This window comes from Mus caroli, unplaced genomic scaffold (assembly GCF_978045245.1).
Source record: "Mus caroli unplaced genomic scaffold, Mus_caroli_1 scaffold_8, whole genome shotgun sequence".
NCBI classification, from domain to species: Eukaryota; Metazoa; Chordata; class Mammalia; order Rodentia; family Muridae; genus Mus; species Mus caroli.
The window spans coordinates 119,896,463-119,916,330 of record NW_028227263.1 but is presented as its reverse complement, the minus strand read 5'-3'; the positions used below and the strand labels follow the sequence as shown (position 1 = coordinate 119,916,330).

Genomic DNA, 19,868 nt, shown 5'->3' with positions numbered 1-19,868 from the left:
ACGAGCCTCTCCCAAGGCCCTAGGCTAGGCTGGGCTTGGCTCGGCCTGGCCCTTGGCTACCTTCCTCACCCTAGCCCGTACTTATTCCATTAACATTCACCATTTCCTCCCCACTCTCTTCCTTCATCTGTTCCCACGGGCTCCATTATTCAAACTTGGAGGGAGGACATCAGGGCTGGAAAGATAACTGACTCTGAGCGCTGGTACACTGAGTTCCTTTTATATCTGGACAGTTCTCCAAACCAGGTAGGCTGCAAAGGGTCAACCGGGGTGGGGTGCAGGCTTCCTCCCAACCTAGGTCCCTGGAGTTATGGGAAGGCCGTACCTGCTGGCCTCCCAAGACTGCTGGCAAAGACTCAACAGCAGAGGCCCTAGAGCTGGGATGTAAACAGTCAAACACCCTCTTGCCCCAGGGGTGGGGCATAAAGCCCAGAGCATCACAGGGCGGGCCCCTCCCAGCTGGATGGAGGTGGTAGGAAGGCTGGTGGCTCAGGCACTAGTTGGAGGAGGTGCAGGCCCCCAACTCGGGGGCTCTCAGTGCACCCCACTTCATCGCTTTCTACTGTGCTCCCATGCCCCGCCCCCGCCTCCCCGCTCACCCTGGTCCTCCCTTTCCTCTCTAGGTCCTCCTAGTTCCCTGGTTAGGCTCTATTCTGACCTCTTCCACCTGTGCGTCTTTCTCCTGCCTCCCCCTTTCTCTGTTCTTCTAGTTACCGGCCAAGGTCTCCCAGGTTTTTTGGGTTTTTTTTCTCCTCGATCCCTCCACCCGCTCGCGGCCCCTGCAAACTCACACACCCCCACACCACCCTGCTCGCAGCACAGTCACGACGCTTTCAGGCGGTGGCCTCGAACTAGCCCCTTGGCCTCTCTTCTCTTTGCTCGTTGGGACCTCCCTCGCAGGTCCGCGGCTTTGGCCACCCCTAAACCTTTCCCCCGCCGTCTCACCAGGAAACCAGCCCTAACTCGCCAGGGCGCGTCTCTCTGTCTGCCTCCCCTTCCCGGCCCCGCCCCGGCTCCTCCCGGCCCCAAGGGCCCTCCCGCCTCCTCCCCGCCCGCCCGCCCCTCCAGACTCGCAGCGCGGGCTGGGCCGGCAGCTTGAGGACGCACAGCTGCTGCGAGGAGGGAGTCCGGGCAGGGCTTGACCCGAGGACCCCCAGAGCTGGCGGAGGCTGGACCCGGAGGTACCTGGGGCCCCAGGCCCTGGGGTGGGGTTACTGGAGGAGGTAGGTAGGCTTCCAAGAAGGTAAAAAGGAGTTTCCCCGGGAAGCTGGGACTCCTGAAGAGACAGAGGAATGAGGGAAGGGGAGTAGGAAGAGCCGTTGGAGCGACGCTGCAAATAGATATAACACCTTGACTGCAGGAAAGGAAAGAATGGGGGGTCGAGGGGAGGCGGTGTTCAGTCTAGGATAACGTTAAGTTGGGTACTGTAGTTCAGTCTGCCTAGGGTCAGGGTCTCAGAAACCATTAACGGAACTGGGTAAGACCTAGGCTGCTTGCCTGGGCTTCGCTGGGCCGTCTTTGGAGATCCACCCTGCACCCTAAAGACTTCTGTGGCTCCTTGTGACTCTTGCAGCCCCACTGGTGGCCCTTTCCCTGGGCCGGGTCATGCGTTGCCGCAAGTGCCAGCTCTGCCTGTCAGCACTGCTCACACTCCTGGGCCTCAAAGTATACATCGAGTGGACATCCGAGTCCTGGCTTAAAAAGGCTGAACCCCGGGGTGCTCTGCCCAGTCCCACACCACCCAATGCTGAGCCCACTCTGCCCACCAACCTCTCAGCACGCCTGGGTCAGACTGGCCCACTGTCCTCTGCTTACTGGAACCAGCAGCAGCGGCAGCTGGGAGTCCTGCCCAGTACGGACTGTCAGACTTGGGGGACTGTTGCTGCCTCGGAGATCTTGGACTTCATCATGTACCCCCAGGAGCTTCGGCGCTTCTTGCTGTCGGCAGCCTGTAGGAGCTTCCCACTATGGCTGCCTGCAGAAGGCAGCCCTGTGGCCAGCTGCTCTGATAAGGATGTACCCTACTTGCTACTGGCTGTCAAATCAGAACCAGGACACTTTGCAGCACGGCAGGCTGTGAGGGAGACCTGGGGCAGCCCAGTTGCTGGGACCCGGTTGCTCTTCCTGCTGGGGTCCCCCCTAGGAATGGGGGGGCCTGACTTAAGATCACTGGTGACGTGGGAAAGCCGGCGCTATGGTGACCTACTGCTCTGGGACTTCCTGGATGTTCCCTACAACCGGACACTCAAAGACCTGCTGCTGCTGACCTGGCTGAGCCACCACTGCCCCGATGTCAATTTTGTCCTGCAGGTTCAGGATGACGCCTTTGTGCACATCCCAGCCCTGCTGGAGCACCTGCAGACTCTGCCACCCACCTGGGCCCGCAGCCTATACCTGGGTGAAATCTTCACCCAGGCCAAACCGCTCCGCAAGCCTGGAGGACCCTTCTATGTGCCGAAGACCTTCTTTGAAGGTGACTACCCAGCCTATGCGAGTGGAGGTGGCTATGTCATCTCAGGACGCCTGGCACCCTGGCTGCTGCAGGCGGCAGCTCGCGTGGCACCCTTCCCCTTTGATGATGTCTACACTGGCTTCTGCTTCCGTGCCCTGGGCTTAGCACCCCGTGCCCATCCAGGCTTCCTCACAGCCTGGCCAGCAGAACGTACCAGGGACCCCTGCGCCGTGCGAGGCCTGCTCCTGGTGCATCCAGTCAGCCCCCAGGACACCATTTGGCTCTGGAGACATCTGTGGGTCCCAGAGCTCCAGTGCTGATCCTCAGAGACAAGCTGGGGTTGGGGTGGGGGTGCTGACCTGGCCTGAGTCTCTCCTAAACCCTTCCTAACCAAGGTGGCAGACTATGTTTATCTACTTATGGTTTTGAAAAATGTGTCCTTCCTACTCCAAGGCCAGGAGCTATTTCTTCCGTGGGACCCCTGCAGGGAAGGCAGATGCTGCTGCCCCTCTACCCTCACCCAGCCTAGCCTGGCAGGTTCCAGGGGGCATCCTGGACACTTCATTGGACATCATGCATCTACCAGGTCATGGAGGGCTCTCTCTGGAGGGGCCACATGCCAAGGCTGCCCTCTAGCCTAGGAACATTTATAGAAGTAGATATTTCCAAGTCTTTCTGCCTAAGAAGCCAGGATGTCCCCAAAGGCTGGTGTGGTGCTATATATATACTCTATAGTCCCAGAACTAGAAGCTAAAGCAATATCACAAGTCCCGGGAAGTTACTGTGTAGATACACAAACACACAACAGCACTCCAAACCAAATCAGCCATGCTGGGCTCTCTCCTCCCCTCCACATACACACCCCAGCCCCCAAACTTGAGGAAACAGAGACAGAGGAAGCAGAGTCAAAGGCAGAGCTGTGGTTTACTTACTCTGCCAAGCAGCTATTTCTCTGGGCAAGCCCAGGGCCACCCTGCCCAGAGGGTCTTCCCTGGCCCTGGTCCCTTCCCATCCCTAAAAGGCACTGTAACAGGTGAAGGGAGTGATGGAGCCGCAGCAATGGCTGCAAACATGGTGCCCCAGTGAAGTAGCCTGGGGGAGCAGGAACAGGAGCAGAAGTCACCCCATGACAGGCTGGAATGCCACCCTGGCTGCTCAGCATGTTCGCACTGCTGACTAGCACAGGGGGTAGCATCCACTCAGAGCAGGACCCCCTCGTGCTGGCTAGGGCCTCACTTGTCAAAGTGGTCCAGGGGGTAGTGCTCCCCGTAAGTCTGCAGGTGCCGTGCCAGCGACTCCTGCTGCCTGCGGAGCTGGGCGGGCATCTCCTGGTACACATCGGAGAAGAGGAGGCTTGGGTTCGGCTTTAGCTTCCGCTCAGCCTGCTCAAAGGCTTCCATGACCTGGGAGACATGAGGGCGTAAGTGGCTGTCCCCTTCACCCTGCCCTCTTCCAACCACAAGCCACAGCCCAGCCTCACCCCTCTGAGGCCTCAGACTGGTGTTAATAAACATTCCAGATCCTAGCCTGCAGGGACCTGGCCCTGCACTGTCAGCTCAACTCTGCAATGGAGGGAACAGGAGTGGAGGGCAGGATGCAGAGAAAGGAAAGGATTCCTCAGGGTGACAGAGTCAGAGCTGAGCGAGTGACCACGGTGCTGCAGCCTGAGGCCAGACCAGGCCTGTTCTAAGTGCACAGAGGGTGACATTAGCTCCAGCCCAGGTAGGACACACCACTTTACATGGACTGAGTTATGAAGTAGATACCCCAGGAACATGACTTGCCTGGGTTCCACTGTAAGAGTCACTGAGGCCATATGGTCCAGGTGGCTTAGCTCTATGAGCCACGCATGAGGACAAGGCTTGTCTGGGTCAGTGTGAATACCCAGGTCCCATATTCCTGTTCTCCCAGAGATCTCGCTGTGCAGAAGCCAGCAGGGCACACCCTGGGGCTCCAATAGGCCCTCACCTTCTTTCGTGACTGCTTCCGCCAGGCCTTCTCCTGTTCCTCATCCCACCAACCCTGGTTCAGCAGGTACTGCCTCAGCCTCGAGATTGGGTGGTCCTGCTTGTCCCAGTAATTGACCTCGTCCACCGAACGGTACGCCGAGCTGTCGTCACTGGTGCTGTGGTGGCCAATCCTGCTCAGGGGAGGAGTTGTGGATCAGCCGGGGGGCGGGGTGTCAGAAAAGGACACAGGAGTGATGTGGTACAAGGAAGGGAGTGCGCGTGGGGCGACCAGGCCACAGGTGGGGGGTGCTGACAGAGCTCGTCAGACCTGTGAGCTGCAGGGATGGAAGGGAGACAGGCACCTGTAGGTCATGGCCTCAATGAGGAAGGGCTGGTTCTCAGCCACAGCCCGACGTCGGGCCTCCTTAGTGGCGTTGTACACAGCAAACACATCGTTGCCGTCCACACGGATTGACATGATGCCATACCCAGGGCCCCGAGCGGCTGCAGGACAGAGAGGATGCCAGTCAGGGAAGAGAAGAAAGGGGAAGAGGAGAGTGAAGGGTGTGCTCTGCTCATTGCCCTCTGTGCCCTCACTGTCAGACACCATCAGGGAGAGAACAGGAAGGAGGGCAGTGAGAGAAGGGCCCTTACCTATGCCATCCCCACGGTACTGCTCAGAGGTTGGTGTGGAGATGGCATAGCCATTGTTCCGGCAGAAGAAGATGATGGGACACTCCAGGGTGGCAGCGAAATTGAAACCGGCGTGGGCATCCCCTTCACTGGCTGCCCCCTCACCAAAATAACAGATCACAATCCGGTTGGCATTGGCCCGCTTGGCAGCATAGGCTGCCCCTACCGCTGCACAGGGACACAGATGAGAGAGTGTGAGTAGGAATAACCCTGCCCCTCCCTCCCTCTCTCTGTCTCTGTTTCTCTCACACACACACACACACACATACACACACACACACACACACACACCACACGCGTGCGGACTCAGAAAGTTGTCTCCAGGTACCTAGGGTGTGACCCCTGACTCCTGTCTGTCACGCTTACATGTACACCAGCCACCTTCAGAGGACAGCCAAATCTGGACCTTCCACACCAGGGCCAAGCCGCAGCCAGGGGACTCTTAAGTGTGAGTCTGGCAGACTCCTTCCTAACTCTGGGCTCTTCAGGCCACTGTGGGCCAAGTCCTTGCAATAGGAAAGGCCACTAGGCCCCGAGTGCTCAGTACTCCCCACTCTTAGTCCCTTGGTCTAGTCACAACTAAACACACGATTGCCTCAAGGTGCCCACACAGCTCCCTTCCACACTACTTCCAGTCTGCCTTTCAATCACTTGTGATGCCCCTGCTACTGCCCCCTAGACATGGCTCTGTGCTGCCTTTCCTGTCACCTGCACGAAGCACTCCAGGTACCATCTCTTCACACTCTTCCCTGATGCTCTCCCCCAAGACAACATCAGTATCAACAGGGTTGACATTTTTTTGTCTTATTCAGAAAGCCTAGGGTGACACCTGGCATACATTTGCTGAATAAGGGACTCTGGTACACCATAATAAACAGCTCTGCTTCCCACATTCTCCCAGGAGGTCTGCAGACACACAAGCCACACAAGCCACACACCCAGACTGGTTCAACAGCAGGGCTACACCGAGACACACGCCTCCTATCAGATTCTGGGCCCAGGAGGCCATAAGAGAGCCAATCCTTGGTCTGTGTGCTGTGTGGGCACAGGCCCAGCACCCTGGTAGTCTCGGTAGCATGCGGGAGCCATCAGGCACCCCAGCTCTGGGAAGTCCACTTGAGGTCCAGCTCTGAGGTCAAAGCTAGCCAGGGCAGGGTAGAACGTGGTCTCTGCAGTCACAAGTACCCATGAGTAAGTTCCTGCCCTCCTCCCTACCTCAAGTCCCTAGTAAGTCACTTCCTTCTTCAGCTTCAATTTCCTGGTCTTTGCAACAGGGATAATTGTACATGCTAGGTCTATCCCCCAACCACCGACAGTGTCATTAGACAGTCTTGAGTATGGCAACAACACAATGCCTAACCATGGTGGCTTGGGCAGGAGGAGTCTGGGAAGTTCAGTAGGGTCATGATGACCCAAGGCTGCTTGATGAGGTGAGACACCACAGAGCCCTCCTCTGAGAGGTCCCTGTATACAGGCCAGGCTCTAATGGTTCTACTCAACTAGCAGGCAGGAGGCCTGGGCCCACAGAGAGCTAGGCCACAGGTATTGCATGCGTAAGGCTCAGAGTACAGGTCCTCACCCTGAGGGATCTGCGTGGCCAGTGGAGAGGAAATGGTGACGAAGTGTCGTTCCTTGCAGCCGTAGTGAACTGGCATCTGGCGTCCCTTGCCTGGATCATTCACGTTGCCGTAGCACTGGGACATGAACAGCTCCAGCGGGTAGTCCCGGTACATGAGCACACCTGGCAGGAGGAGGCAGCTGTGAGTGTGATGAGCAGTGCAGTGGGGAGGACCATCAGGCTAATGCTGTGGACCACCTGGGACCAGCTCCGTCCTCCCCAGGGCTTCTACCGAGAAGGCAGTAGCCAGGTCAGTATGGTAGGGCAGGCCTTTGAGCCCAGCACTTTGGAGGCTAAGGCAGGAGGACTGCAAGCCAGAAGTAAGCCAGGGCTACAGAGAAGATAATGTTTTCAATTAAAAGATTTATTAAGGGCTGGTGAGATGGCTCAGTGGGTAAGAGCACCCGACTGCTCTTCCAAAGGTCCAGAGTTCAAATCCCAGCAACCACATGGTGGCTCACAACCATCTGTAATGAGATCTGGCGCCCTCTTCTGGAGTGTCTGAAGACAGCTACAGTGTACTTACATATAATAAATAAATAAATCTTAAAAAAAAAAAAAAAAGATTTACTAAGACTGTAGAAGGTGGCGAACTCAGGGGGTCATAGGCCAGGCAGGTCCCATAGATATGACCTATCTCAGGAGAGACTTGTTTGACCAGATAATCCTTCGTGGTAACTCTCAGCAAGGGGAGAGTGGTTTATGTTAGCACCATCCCTGACACTCGTCTTTGAAGGGGTATAACTGAACTTCGTGTATGACAGGGCTGTCCTGCACAGGAAGTAGCAGCAAGGTCTTTATAAATATCTGATTTCAGCCTGCAGGGTACATGGTCAGTGCGAGAAGACGCACTAGACCATCACTCTACAAGTGGCTTTTCAGAAACTACTTGATAATTTCATCCATGAACATGAGATGTTTAAGTGACGCCCCCACCCCTCACCCTGATCCCCACCTCCAATCTTTTGGGAACACCCTCTGTTCTCCTCCAGACTTCATGTAGTTTTCTTTTTCTTCATTTTTTAATTAATAACTCACTGGCCAGGCATGGTGGCGCAAGCCTTTAATCCCAGCACCTGGGAGTCAGAGACAGATCTCAGAGAGTTTAAGGCCAGCCTGGTCTGCACTGTGAGCCACTAAGTCCCTGTGTGGCTGCCCCTGTGTTCACAGATACAGGGAGCCATCCAATGGCCTAAGGGCCACAACACTGAGGGAATGTGGCTCTCCTTCCCTTGGGGCTGTCAACACCCTCCTTTCCCTTCTTTTTTTAATAGCGCTAGACATGGAACCAAGGGCCTCAGGCAGGCGTGCCAGCAAATATTCTACCACTGATACAGCTCCAGCCCAAGGCCTTCTTCCCTTGAGAAACTGTGAGATTTGTGTCTTGAACTAATCCACCTCCACTTGTACCGACAGCAAAGTCCATATCTATTCACAGAAATAAAACCTTTTCTTCAAATAAAAGCCCTGGGGGAAGTCTCTAGGACACGCCTGAGACCTGTGCCAGAGCGAAGGAGGCCCCAAGGAGTCCATGAAGGTGACTCTAGCTGAGTCTCATAGCAGTAGAGGATATGGATTCTGAAGTGGACCCCCAGTGGAGGGATAAGCGCACAAACCCACCCACAAAACCTGACCCAAAATGTGTCATGCCTGCAAGATGTTCAGGGACAAAGATGGAGCAGAGACAGAGGATATGGCCAACCAATAACTGCCCCAAATTGAGTTGCATCCCTTGGGCAAGAACCAATCCCTGGAATTATTAATGGTGCTCTGCTATGTTTCCAGACAGGAGCATAGTCTGGCTGTCATCTGAAAGGCTCTACCTAGCAGCAGACTGAAACAGATGAAGACACCCACAGCCAAACATTAGATGGAGCTCAGGGAGTCTTGTGGAAGGGATCCGAAGAGGACAGGGACTCCACAGGAAGACCAACAGAGACAACTAATCTGGACACATGTTGCAGATGTGCAGCTTGGTCTTCTTGCAGGAACCCAAACAACTGGAGTCGGGGCTGACCCTGAATCTGTTGCCTGTCTGTGGATCCTGTTCCCCTAATTGGGCTGCCTTGTCTGGCCGTAGTGGGAGAGGATGTGGGATGATACCCTGGAGTGACCTCCCCCTTTTCAGAGATGAAGGGGAGGGGGAGAAGATTGTGAGGGGGGAAATGGGAGGAGGGGGGAAGCCTGATATTGGGATATAAAATGAATGAATGAATTAATGGGGGAAAAAGCCCTGCTGGATGGATGTTAGATCACCATCAAAGGCAAATTGCATCTATGTGCAAGTCAGAGGACTGGATGGGTCTGTGATTGTTTCAAGACACGCTGGGACTCTCTGAACATCACTGAAAGGGGTCACAATGCACAGCCTTGGGAGAACACTGTGGGTCATGATGGCAAATTGCATCTATGTGCAAGTCAGAGGACTGGATGGGTCTGTGAATGTTTCAAGACACGCTGGGACTCTCTGAACATCACTGAAAGGGGTCACAATGCACAGCCTTGGGAGAACACTGTGGGTCATGATGTCCTATAGTCCCGCAGAGCCTGACTCACGAAGAAGCATTTTATGGCCCCCGTGGTCTCCCAGAGCTCACTCTGAAGCAGCTGTCTGGCACTGGCCGTTCCCAGCCTTTTACTGCAGAGTTGTTCCTCATATGAAAAGTTCATGAGTCTGGGATGGCTCACCTCCTTGGGAGGCAGCCAGATAGATCTCTGTGAGTTCAAGGCCAGCCTGGTCTACAATGGTAGTTCCAGACCAGCCATGGCTACACAGTGAGACCACATCTCAAAACAATAACAATAAAAAACAAAAACAAGGCAACGGAGTTACATAATTGTTTCTTTTCTTTTCTTTCTTTTCTTTTCTTTTCTTTTCCCCTCCCCTCCCCTCCCCTCTCCTCCCCTCCCCTCCTCTCCTCTTCTTTTTTTGGTGTTTGGTTTTTTCGAGACAGGGTTTCTCTGTATAGCCCTGGCTGTCCTGGAACTCACTCTGTAGACCAGGCTGGCCTCTAATTCAGAGATCTGCCTGCTTCTGCCTCCCGAGTGCTGGGATTAAAGGCCTGCGCTACCACTGCCCTGCTTACATGATTGTTTCTTTTTTTTTTTTTTTTTTTTTGGTTTTTCGAGACAGGGTTTCTCTGTATAGCCCTGGCTGTCCTGAACTCACTCTGTAGACCAGGCTGGCCTCGAACTCAGAAATCCGCCTGCCTCTGCCTCCCGAGTGCTGGGATTAAAGGCGTGCGCCACCACGCCCGGCTCATGATTGTTTCTTAAGGCAGGCCCCACTTGGTAGCCCTGGCTGTCCTGGAACTCACTATGTGGATGAGGCTGCCTCTACCTCTCAACTGCTGGGATTAAAGGTGTCCACCACCACACCCAGCAAGCCTGGATTTTCTATGTATGTAGGCAAGGCTGGCCTTGAATTTGTGGCAATCCTCCTGCCTCTGCTTCCGCACATGCCACCAAGCCTTGGCCTTCATAGTCATCTGTCAGATGTCTTTGGATGGGCACAAAAAAATTCCAAAAGGCCTTGCTATGCTGCATAGACAATGCTGGAGGAGGAACTCTGGCAGAGGAGGGGTGCGCCTGCCTTGAGACTTCCCACAAACTCAAAAGGCCCAGGCACTGGGGCTTCTACATGACAGTCACCACAAAGGGGCAGAAAGAAGGTGCTCACACACACAGTCCCAGGCTGGGGTGGGGCTCCTTGGTAAAGTGCCTGCCTGGTATGTGTGAGGCCCTGGGCTCCATCTCCACCACCACCCAACATAAACAAATCTGACAGCCCAGCCGAGGCTATGCACAGCACCCAGGCAGATCTAACCTGCACCAGGAAGCTGCCAGTCTCATGGGAATCAGTGCTTTGCCTCAGCACCTGCTGCTGCTTCACAGCCGTGAACAAACACCACTCCCTGTCACCACCACAGCTGGGAGGGCAGCCAGAGTGACAGAGAGGGCTGATACTGGGTCAGACTTCAGGGAAGAGGAACCCTGCTCCCTGGGAGGCAGATGGCCTGGATTGCAGGACCTCATTCTCCCTGCTGATTGCCTGGCTCTCACAGTTAACAAGGACAACTGCCTCACGAGTGGGCTAGGAAAGGGACCTCCACACGCCACCCAAACCAGGCCAGCCCTGGCTCCAAAGTGCCCACACTCTGCAGCAAGAGGACAAGACAGAGTCCTCTGATGCAGTTGGAGACTTGGCCTTCCAGAAACCAGTAGGGGCCACCTGCTGCTTTGGAGACCTCTCCTCTCCTCTCCTCTCCTCTCCTCTCCTCTCCTCACGTCACAGTGGCTTGTTTTTTGACACCCTCTGGCCATGTAGCCCAGGCTAGTCTCAGACTTGTAGTCTTCCTGCCTTGGCTCCCTGAGAACTGGGGTTACAAGCATGTGCTATTGTGCCAGGCCTCTCCACCTCCCAGTGTCAAGTAAGAGATGGGTCCTCCCCTGTCCTGTCGCCTCCACACAGGCGAGAGCTGACGGGTCCCCAGTGCCATGGAAACCTGGCTTTCCTTGCTGGTAATGCCAAGTGTCACCGTCACAGACTGTATGTCCAAACCCCGTCCAAGACTGGTCAGGGCTGGTCTGGCTCTAGACTGGATGCCCAGCTTATCCAAGGCGGCCTCTGGACAGTCATCCTGGCCACCCCACTTCTGAAAAGAGGTCCCTGGGAAAGGCTCCGATGACAAGGGCCTCTAACTCCAAGTGCTCATCCCTGTGCTGGCTTTATGCCAGCTGCCTGTGACCTTTCAGCAGTCAGTAGGGCTACAGCATGACCAAGCAACTTGCCTAAGATGTGGCGGGCGTAATAAGGCTCAGGATTTGCCGGGCTGATACTGCCGGGGCGCCTTCCTTTCTGGACCCCAAACAAACACATCCCTGGCTCAGTAGGCCTCTCTCCTGGCCCTCACTGATTGACTAGTTAGGGGCTATGCTGCCACACCCCGTCCCCAGCTCGAAAAGAGCTTTTCGCCTTACTCTCTGCTCCCGGCTTTCCTCTGTATCCATCTCCCTTGTCAAAAGAAGAAAGAAAAGAGACTGAGATCCACACTGCGCTCAACACAGCTTCTGCTTCCTGGGGAATACAGCACCCTGGGAGAGTCCAGAAGTGCCCTGCCCTGGGTAGACAGGTGTCCACAGAGAAAGTCATGCCTTAAGCCAGGCCTGGCCCCGGGTCCTACTACCAGCCGCTCACTTCAGGCGCCTCCTCATTGCCACCTCGGAGCTGAGCAGACGGTGGCTCAGAGAGGGCTGAGGTGCCACCTCACACTGCGTGGCTCTGGGAGAGGCCTGCCTTGTCACAGCCTCACCTGCCCGCTTTTCATGCTGGTTCTTGGGCACCGCCCCCCCAGGCCTTCACAGCACCATGCTGTGGGGCTCAATGGAGACCCCAGAGAAAACTACCAACAGACATACCTGCCTCCCGGTACTGGCCAAACACCAGGTCTGTGCGCTCCAAGGCAGCAGCACTGCCCACATGTGTCCCCTCCTCGCCATAGTTGGTCATGTAGAAGGAGATCCGGCCCTACGGGTGAAGGGGCCAGAGGCCTAGGCTTGTTAAGGCAGTCCTCGACAGAGAACCCTGCCTTACTTCTCCATTTGATTTTTAGAGACAGGGCCTCTCTGTAGCCCCAGATTTCATGAACTCACAAAGTAGACCCAGCTGGCCTCAGATTCCCAGAGCCTGCCTCTGCTTCCTGGGTGCTAGAGTTAAAGTGGTGTGCTGCCGCACCCAGCTCCTGCCTGTCTTGTAATGATCAGTCACCACTGTGGCCATCACTGTGCGGGCAGGGCTGGGCTGGGCTCAAGGAGCTCCTGCCTCCAAAGGAAAGTGGACAGTGAGAGCTGAGGGTCAAGAGCCTGAAGTGTCCCGGGCACAGCCAGGTGTGGAGATAACCGGCTGCACTGGGCAAAGGCAGGGTGGGTGGAAGGCCTGGACAGAAGGACAAGGAAAGACACAAGGCCAAAGGGCCACAAGGTCAAGTGAGGTGAAGGGAGAGAGGTGCGCCTGGACTGTGCTCCAGATCACTCTGCAGGGATGCTGCAGCCATGCCTCGGTCTTGGGATCCCTCAGGTGGCTGTACAGGGAAGGGATGCAAACTGCCAGGAAAGAGGCCTGGTCTGGGAGCTAGGGACACAGAGAGAGGGATGGATGGATAAGTCCTCAAAAGCGGAGTCAATGGCTCAGAGAGTGACCACCCAGGCTTAGCCTCTCTATCCCTGGGCCTGGAGAATCACTGGGCTTCCCAGCCTCCCTTGCCAGTCAGAGGTGGTTGTCAGGAACAGTTTTAGCCCAGACTTTAATGGAATTTGCTTTTCTAGATAAGGGAGACTCTTGCTGGCACCCCCCCTACCCCATCTCCTTCCTGCCTCACTCAAGAGCCAGGACGCCTGGACCTGCGGCAGCCATCCTGCAAGCACGAGGCAACAGGCACAGAACAAGGGCCAATGTGCCATAAAGGATGGCACAAAAGGGCCGACTGGGTGGGTGTCCAACAGTGCTGCAGCTACCAACCCATTCCTAAGGGAACATCAAGGAACAGAGAGGAGGCAAGCAAGGAGATGGCAGACAGCAGACAGCAGGGGAGACTTGGGGTGCTAGGACAGGTGAGAAGGGCGGCTCCAGTACCCAACTCAGAGAGATGGTTAGAGGAGGAGGGCACGCAGGTCGAGTCTGGACAGGCTGTCTGCTGTGAGGTATGGACAGAGACCATGCCAACTAGCCTAGGACACCAAGATGAAGTCTGGCTGGAGAGCTGGGGAACCCCTGGTGTATGATGAAATTCAGATCACCCAAGATCATATGGAAGAGCTCTCCTAGCTGCCCCTCAGGACTGCCACCTCTGTGGAGCTCAACAATGCGCCTGGAACCTGCTTTTCCAGTGGCCTGGGAAAGTGATGAGGAAGGGTTTTTCTTTAAGTGGGGAGCCAATTAAAACTTAATTAGCTTTCTGGTGCCAAGTGGGTGGGCAGGTACTAGGTATGGAGGGCCTTCAGGGCTGTCAAGTTCAGTTAGTATGTGGATGAGCCTGGGAGCACCCCTGGTCTAGTGTCCTCCCTGAGTCCTGTTACCAGAACACCCATTCTGCCATATGCAAGAGCTATCTAGAAGAAAGGACAAGTGCCAGTCTCTCTGGCAACTAGGAAGGGCTGATGAACACTGACCGATGGCATTCAGGGGACTGCCCAAGAGAGCTAGCTCTATGGAGGCACAAGTCAGGGAAGAACTGAGATGGGCAGTGTTCGGCCTCCCACCTGCCTTCTGCTCGCTGTCTGGAATGAGACTCCAGCAGCCACCTGGGTTATGAGACTCACAAGCAGATCATGAAGAAAGAAAGGCCTGCACCACACCGCACCGCACCGCACCGCATAGCAACAGCGTTGTGGATTTTGTTTAATGCTTGAATTATGCTGTTTGGGTTTCCAAAATCACAGGGGAATCCACACATCTGCATGTAAAACGCTGAGGGTCCCTGTCCCTTTACCTCAGCTGGTAAATAAAGTTGTTGGCGGCCAATGGCTGGGCAAGGAGACAGAGGCAGGACTTCTAGGATCCCTGGGCAAGGATACAGGAGAAAACATGTATCCATGCTGGGGAAAGAGAAGATCCAGGCCTGAGAAGTGTAGGACATATGAGTCGGGGATCATGGCCCAGGAGGGCTGCAGGCTTGGGTCCAGGGTGGCCAGGATAGAATATAGGTGTTAGTAATAATTCAGGAATGTCAGGGGGGAGAGTGTGCTAGCAACATGGAAGTTTGGGAATGGCCCCACTGAGCTGTTTAAGGCATATTAAAATATAAGGCTGTGTGTGTGTGTGTGTGTGTGTGTGTGTGTGCGCGCGCGCGTGCATGTGCTTGTGTCTTTCATTTGAGAATCCAGAGCATTGCGGGGGGGGGGGGGGGGGGTGGTAGCAAGGAAGCGTACCACTGCCTCCGCAGCCACCACTGGGGAGTTTAGAGTGGATTAATCTACTAATCTACTGCCACACAGTGAATGGCAGCGGGAGACACTCAGCTACCAGTGGATGAATTCTAGGCTCCCTATTCCCCTAGCTTCTTTCATCTAAGAGGACAAACTAGTCACCTGCTGAGTACTGCTTTTGACTTTGGCGCTGGTAGCCTGTCACTAACACTGAAGCAGTCCTTATGCGCACCACACGGGCTGTTCTGCATGTTAGGCGGACTCCTGCTCGGGAGAGCATGGTTCCCATGCCAACACTACAAGCTGGTTGGATGGGGTTAGGGTGAAGGGGCAGCTTTGAGACAGTGTCTCACTTTGTAGTTTAGGCCGGCCTGGAACTCAAGGCTATCCTACTGCCTCAGCCTCCCAAGCACGGGAATTACAGGCATCTATCATTATGCCTGGCTTTTGAAGGAATTTATTTACACAGCTAGTGACAGAAGCCAGGACAAAGTAAGAACTCTACCACTGAGTTGTGTATACAGTTGTCAAATACTGTGGACACCAAGACAAAGACAAGAAAAATGTCCTACCCAAGGTCATGACTGTGACTGGCACTTCTGGAACTTTGCTGGGAGCATGGCAAGTATGAAACCCTTCCCGCATTCTTCCAGTGACCCAAGACCCCCCCAAAAGGATCCCCCATACCGCCCCCCTCCTTGGTGCTTTCCTTGTATCCCACCCTGCTCCCGCCCGTCCCGTCCCCACATACCTGCCGCTGGGACTCATAGAGAATGCGGTCCATGGTGTTGAGCAGCGTCATGCTCCGGTAGAACTTCAGCACCTCCTCCTGGGGCAGCTGCAGGTGGAGGCAGACAGATGGGGAAAGGTGGGAACCAGAGGAGCCAGGCAAGGGACCAGGGCCTGGGGGGCCTGGCAGGGGGAAGCAGCCTCACTCACGTGGGGATCTTCACTGGCATTGATGATCTGGCCCTGGCGGTCCATGACACGGTAGATGGGGATGCCAGAGATGACATTGGGCTGGATGAACTCAAGCTTGTCTACAAACTCTGCAGAGGCCCCTGGGAACTGGGGCTTGTCGTCCAGGGATGGGAACTGCTGTTGCTGCTGCCTGCTGGGGTGCTGGGAGGAGAGGCAAAGAGCGCTTTATCAGGAGCAGCTGCTGCTTCAGCTGGCTCAACCTTGGTGGCTGACGTTATGGTGGGTAAGAGCTCATGCGCTGTGAGCTAGTCGGTCTCAAACTTGCTTCATATCTGAGGCTAGCTTTGAAGTCCTAGTCCTCTCCACATGCAGTTTTGTTTGTTTTGTACACAGGGTTTCTGTGTAGCCCTGGCTGTCCTGGAACTCACTCTGTAGACCAGACTGGCCTAGAACTCAGAGATCCGCCTGGAGCCATCACTACCTGAATATGGGGACCAATCTTTTAATGGATGGCATGGCAAAGGGATTTTTCCTGCCCTAAGAACAAAAAAATAGTTCATGGAAATGTGAAGGTTGGCTGGGCACAACAGTGCAAGCCTACAATCCTACCCTGTGGGAGGCAGAGGTAGGACATCAGGAGTTCAAGGTCATCCTCAGTGACACACAGGGAGCCTACCTAAAAAAAAAATCCATTTGAAGTGAGCTTTAAAGAATGGCATGATTGGGGCTGGTGAGTTGGCTCAGTGGGTAAGAGCACCCGACTGCTCTTCCGAAGGTCCAGAGTTCAAATCCCAGCAACCACATGGTGGCTCACAACCATCCGCAATGAGATCTGGTGCCCTCTTCTGGTGTGTCTGAAGACAGCTACAGTGTACTTACATGTAATAAATAAATAAATCTTTAAAAAAAAAAAAAAAAGAATGGCATGATTACCGGGCTGTGGTGGTGCACGCCTTTGATCCCAGCATATGGGAGGCAGAGGCAGGTGGATCTTTAGAGTTTAAGGCCAGCCTGGTCTACAGAGAGAAACCCTGTCTCAGAAACTAAAAATACTAAAGTAACATAAACATTATATATATATATATATATATATATATATATATATATATAATACATAGCCTGGGCTATGTAGGAGAGGCTTGTCCCAAAAGACTTACAGATGCCCTATGGGATATTGCATGCCTTTCATATATTTAAGTCTTTTGGGACAAGCCTCTCCTACATAGCCCAGGCTGGCTACTCACTCATGATCTACCTGCCTTAGCATCTGGAGGACTGGGATTATAGGTGCTACTTGTGATAAATTCTACACACCTCGCCTTCCCTTCTCTCACCTGGCCAAGTGCATTACATGCATCAGTGCCCTCTCCCTGCCAGGGCAGCTCCTATGCCAAAGCTGTGACCCATTCAACAAATACCTGAGCACCCACTTAACTCCCAGCTCTGGGCAGGGATCTAGGAACTGCAGGCATCTTTCTCTGTCGCCAGGAGGGACATGATATACCAAACAGGAAGGAGGGCAATTCTTGTCCTCTCGCAGCCATGAGGTCAAGACCAGGGCTCCTCTGAGGAGGTGACATAAGAACTGAGTCCCATAGAGTAATAAGCAGCCAAGGAAGAGTGCTGCAGGCATCAGACAGAACATGCCAAGCCCAGAAAGCAGGGCTGGCACCCGCCCTGCAGTGAGTGCTGCTGGACCACACTCTGCAGTGGGTGCTGCTGGACCAAGCCCTGCAGTGGGCTCCGAGTAGCCAGCAGTTCTGAAGGGACCTTGAACCTCTCAGATCAAAAACTGAAGACATGGTTTCCAGAAGTTTCTCTTTGCTCCTGCATGCTCTATCTTTTATACATAACCTAAACACAGAGCTATGCACAACAGCACACAGCACGCACAAAGTGGAGGCAGAAAGATGTCGAATTCTGGGACAACCCTGAGACATAGAAAACCCCACCACAGACACAAAACAAAAAGCTAAGTATGAGGGTCAATTCATTCCCTATATTGGAAGGGGTCGGGAGACTGGTGGAAGAAGATGCCACAAGTTCAAGGCCAGCTTAAGCTTCAATGTGAGATCATTTTAAATAATAATAATAATAATAATAATGAAGTGGGACTTGGCAGCTCAACTTCTAATCCAAGCACCTGGGAAAAGGAGAAGCAAGAGTTCAAAACTACCTTTGGCTACATAGCAAGTTCAAGGCCAGCCTGGGCAACATGAGACCCTACTTTAAAAAAAAAAAAAAAGGGTAGGAATGTGGCTCAGAAGATAAAGCACAGGAGGGTATAGGGAACTTTTGGGATGGCATTTGAAATGTAAATAAAGAAAATATCTGAAGAAGAAGAAGGAGGAGGAGGAGGAGGAGGAGGAGGAGGAGGAGGAGGAGGAGGAGGAGGAGAAGAAGAAGAAGAAGAAGAAGAAGAAGAAGAAGAAGAAGAAGAAGAAGAAGAAGAAGAAGAAGAAGAAGAAGAAGAAGCAGCAGCAGCAGCAGCAGCAGCGGCAGCGGCAGCAGCAGCAGCAGCGGCAGCAGCAGCGGCAGCAGCAGCAGCAGCGGCAGCAGCGCTTTCCTGGCATGCATGAAGCCCTGGGTTTGATTTAGAGCGGCGGTCCCTGCCTGGAAGGTAGGGGTCAGGGATATCACCAGACTGAGACAGCCTGGGCTATGGACGACTGTCTGAAAATGAAAAACAAAATGCAAAAAATAAATCAAATAGTTGGACTGCACACTGAAGTTATCTAGGAATGAACAAATCTTCCAGCCTTCCCCAAGCCTGCTGTACCTAGTGCCAAGTTCCAGGAAAAGGCCACTTGCCAGAAAAAGCTGAGCACAACAAAAACCAGACTCAGACTTCTCTAATCAACACAGCAGCTTTGGATGTGTCTTCAGACTTCCTGGAGGGCCTTCCCCTCCCCACACACCACCCATCTTCATTCATAAAGGCTAGGGTGTGAGCAGCTCCCATCAAGAGGTGGCTACCAGGGTGGGGGAAGGGCTACTCTGAGAAACAGAGCTGCCCACCTGTTCCAGACCCACAGGACTTCCCACACTGTCTTCCCTTAATGAAAACCTATAGAGACAACTTGACCTCTGGGCAAGGGGAAGGATGGCTGAAGGGAGAGACAGACAGGTTGCCATGTTCCAACAACCCTGGCTTGCTGCTAATTAAACCTTTCTGGGTCATTGTGCCACTCCACTCCTTGATGTTATCAGACAGGAGGTAAGAGGACCTTGTAAGGCTAGCATCAGAGAAGACATGGGTGGCAAAGCCAGAGAAGCCTACATGCTCAGGAGGGAACTGAGTAGCTGGGTGCCAGGCTGGGCTGGGCTTCCTTGGGAATCAGTGACGACTACTTGCACTGCTATGAAGCAGATGAGCTAAGAGGCTTAGGGAGGTAAACCAGCTTTCGCCAGCCACAAATCTAAAAACACTAGTCACAAATGGAATTCCAACCTGACAGGCTATGATTCAGACCCCTGGGCCCCAAACCCCAACTGCCACAGCATGTCCACTCCCACACATCTTCGTCTTTTCTCCCACCGCAGCTGGGCTTCCTCTCGGGTCAGCAACTGTGGCCTCACTTCTAGGGAAGCCACAGAAACAGTGGATTCCCTACAAATTTCATCTCACGTGTGTCCCCTCCCTTCTTTTAATTGCATCGGACAAGGCGCCGAGGTTCCAGCGGGCAGCACGTTGCCAGTGCGTGATTACTGGCATTTGTGGCTGTGAGGAAATGATTGCTCCCCACAGCAGGGCAGGTTCAGGCTGGCACCCTCGGGCAGACTCATCCTGTTTGAGCAAGAAGGAAGCAAGCAACCTCTCCTCGACCTGAGCTCCAGGCACAGCAGGACCTGGATACCGACCTGGAAGGGGCCTTTGTCTGTCTCCCACACAGGCCACAAGGCAGGGGAGGTGTTGAGCTGGCTTATTCAAGAAGCTCTCTACAGGTGATTAGCCTTGTACACGGGAGAATGAGCGGTGAGTTGACTTCAGTGACTCTGGAGTCAAACGGACTTGGGCTCCACTTTCTGAGCTCACAGTGTGGCTCTCTGCAAACACTTCAAATGTTCTCCTGTCTGAAAAGCTGCAGAGGGCTGTGCACCAAGTCCCTAGGGTGATTGCCCAGGGTTCATGTGGGCCTGGGCAGAGTATGTCCTTGAGAAGTGGTAAGAGAGAAGGGCATGGTGGTACCTCCAATGTCACCTTCATGGTGTCTCTTCATGGCAACAGAATCCCTGAGACACCTGCTCAGGAGGCTGAAGCAAGAGAATAATGAGTTCAAGGCCAGCCTGACCCCACATACTGAGACCTGTT

The 19,868-nt window shown here is 54.1% G+C and overlaps 2 protein-coding genes across 6 annotated transcripts in view; one reads left to right on the top strand and one right to left on the bottom strand.

Moving 5' to 3' along the window:
- Nucleotides 1–106: 106 nt before the first annotated feature.
- B3gnt8 (UDP-GlcNAc:betaGal beta-1,3-N-acetylglucosaminyltransferase 8) lies at nucleotides 107–2,923 on the top strand. Of its 3 annotated transcripts, none has more exons than XM_085842020.1 (2): nucleotides 107–246; nucleotides 1,574–2,923. In XM_085842020.1, the coding sequence occupies exon 2, from the start codon at nucleotides 1,606–1,608 to the stop codon at nucleotides 2,770–2,772; it is 1,167 nt and encodes a 388-aa protein (XP_085698146.1). In that variant the 5' UTR covers nucleotides 107–246; nucleotides 1,574–1,605; the 3' UTR covers nucleotides 2,773–2,923. The 3 variants fall into 3 exon arrangements, with proteins under 3 accessions (XP_085698146.1, XP_085698145.1, XP_029335345.1); XM_085842019.1 differs by lacking the exon at nucleotides 107–246 and adding an exon at nucleotides 1,072–1,223 and having other exon boundaries at nucleotides 1,574–2,921; XM_029479485.2 differs by lacking the exon at nucleotides 107–246 and adding an exon at nucleotides 1,078–1,181 and having other exon boundaries at nucleotides 1,574–2,921.
- Nucleotides 2,924–3,357: 434 nt separating this feature from the next.
- Nucleotides 3,358–19,868, bottom strand: part of Bckdha (branched chain keto acid dehydrogenase E1 subunit alpha) — a 29,955-nt gene continuing 13,444 nt past the window's right edge. For all 3 annotated transcript variants that reach the window (XM_021167667.3, XM_085842016.1, XM_085842017.1), the window contains exons 2-9: nucleotides 15,575–15,757; nucleotides 15,387–15,473; nucleotides 12,131–12,239; nucleotides 6,674–6,835; nucleotides 5,056–5,262; nucleotides 4,764–4,905; nucleotides 4,421–4,592; nucleotides 3,358–3,855 (exon numbers count right to left, since the gene is read on the bottom strand). In XM_021167667.3, the coding sequence (XP_021023326.1) occupies nucleotides 3,685–3,855; nucleotides 4,421–4,592; nucleotides 4,764–4,905; nucleotides 5,056–5,262; nucleotides 6,674–6,835; nucleotides 12,131–12,239; nucleotides 15,387–15,473; nucleotides 15,575–15,757 (1,233 nt within the window). In that variant the 3' untranslated portion in view covers nucleotides 3,358–3,684. The remainder of the gene's footprint in view (nucleotides 3,856–4,420; nucleotides 4,593–4,763; nucleotides 4,906–5,055; nucleotides 5,263–6,673; nucleotides 6,836–12,130; nucleotides 12,240–15,386; nucleotides 15,474–15,574; nucleotides 15,758–19,868) is intronic.

Bases quoted from the DNA above. Each gene is read 5' to 3' on its own strand.
- B3gnt8 (XM_085842020.1), top strand. From the start codon at position 1,606: ATGCGTTGCCGCAAGTGCCAGCTCTGCCTGTCAGCACTGCTCACACTC.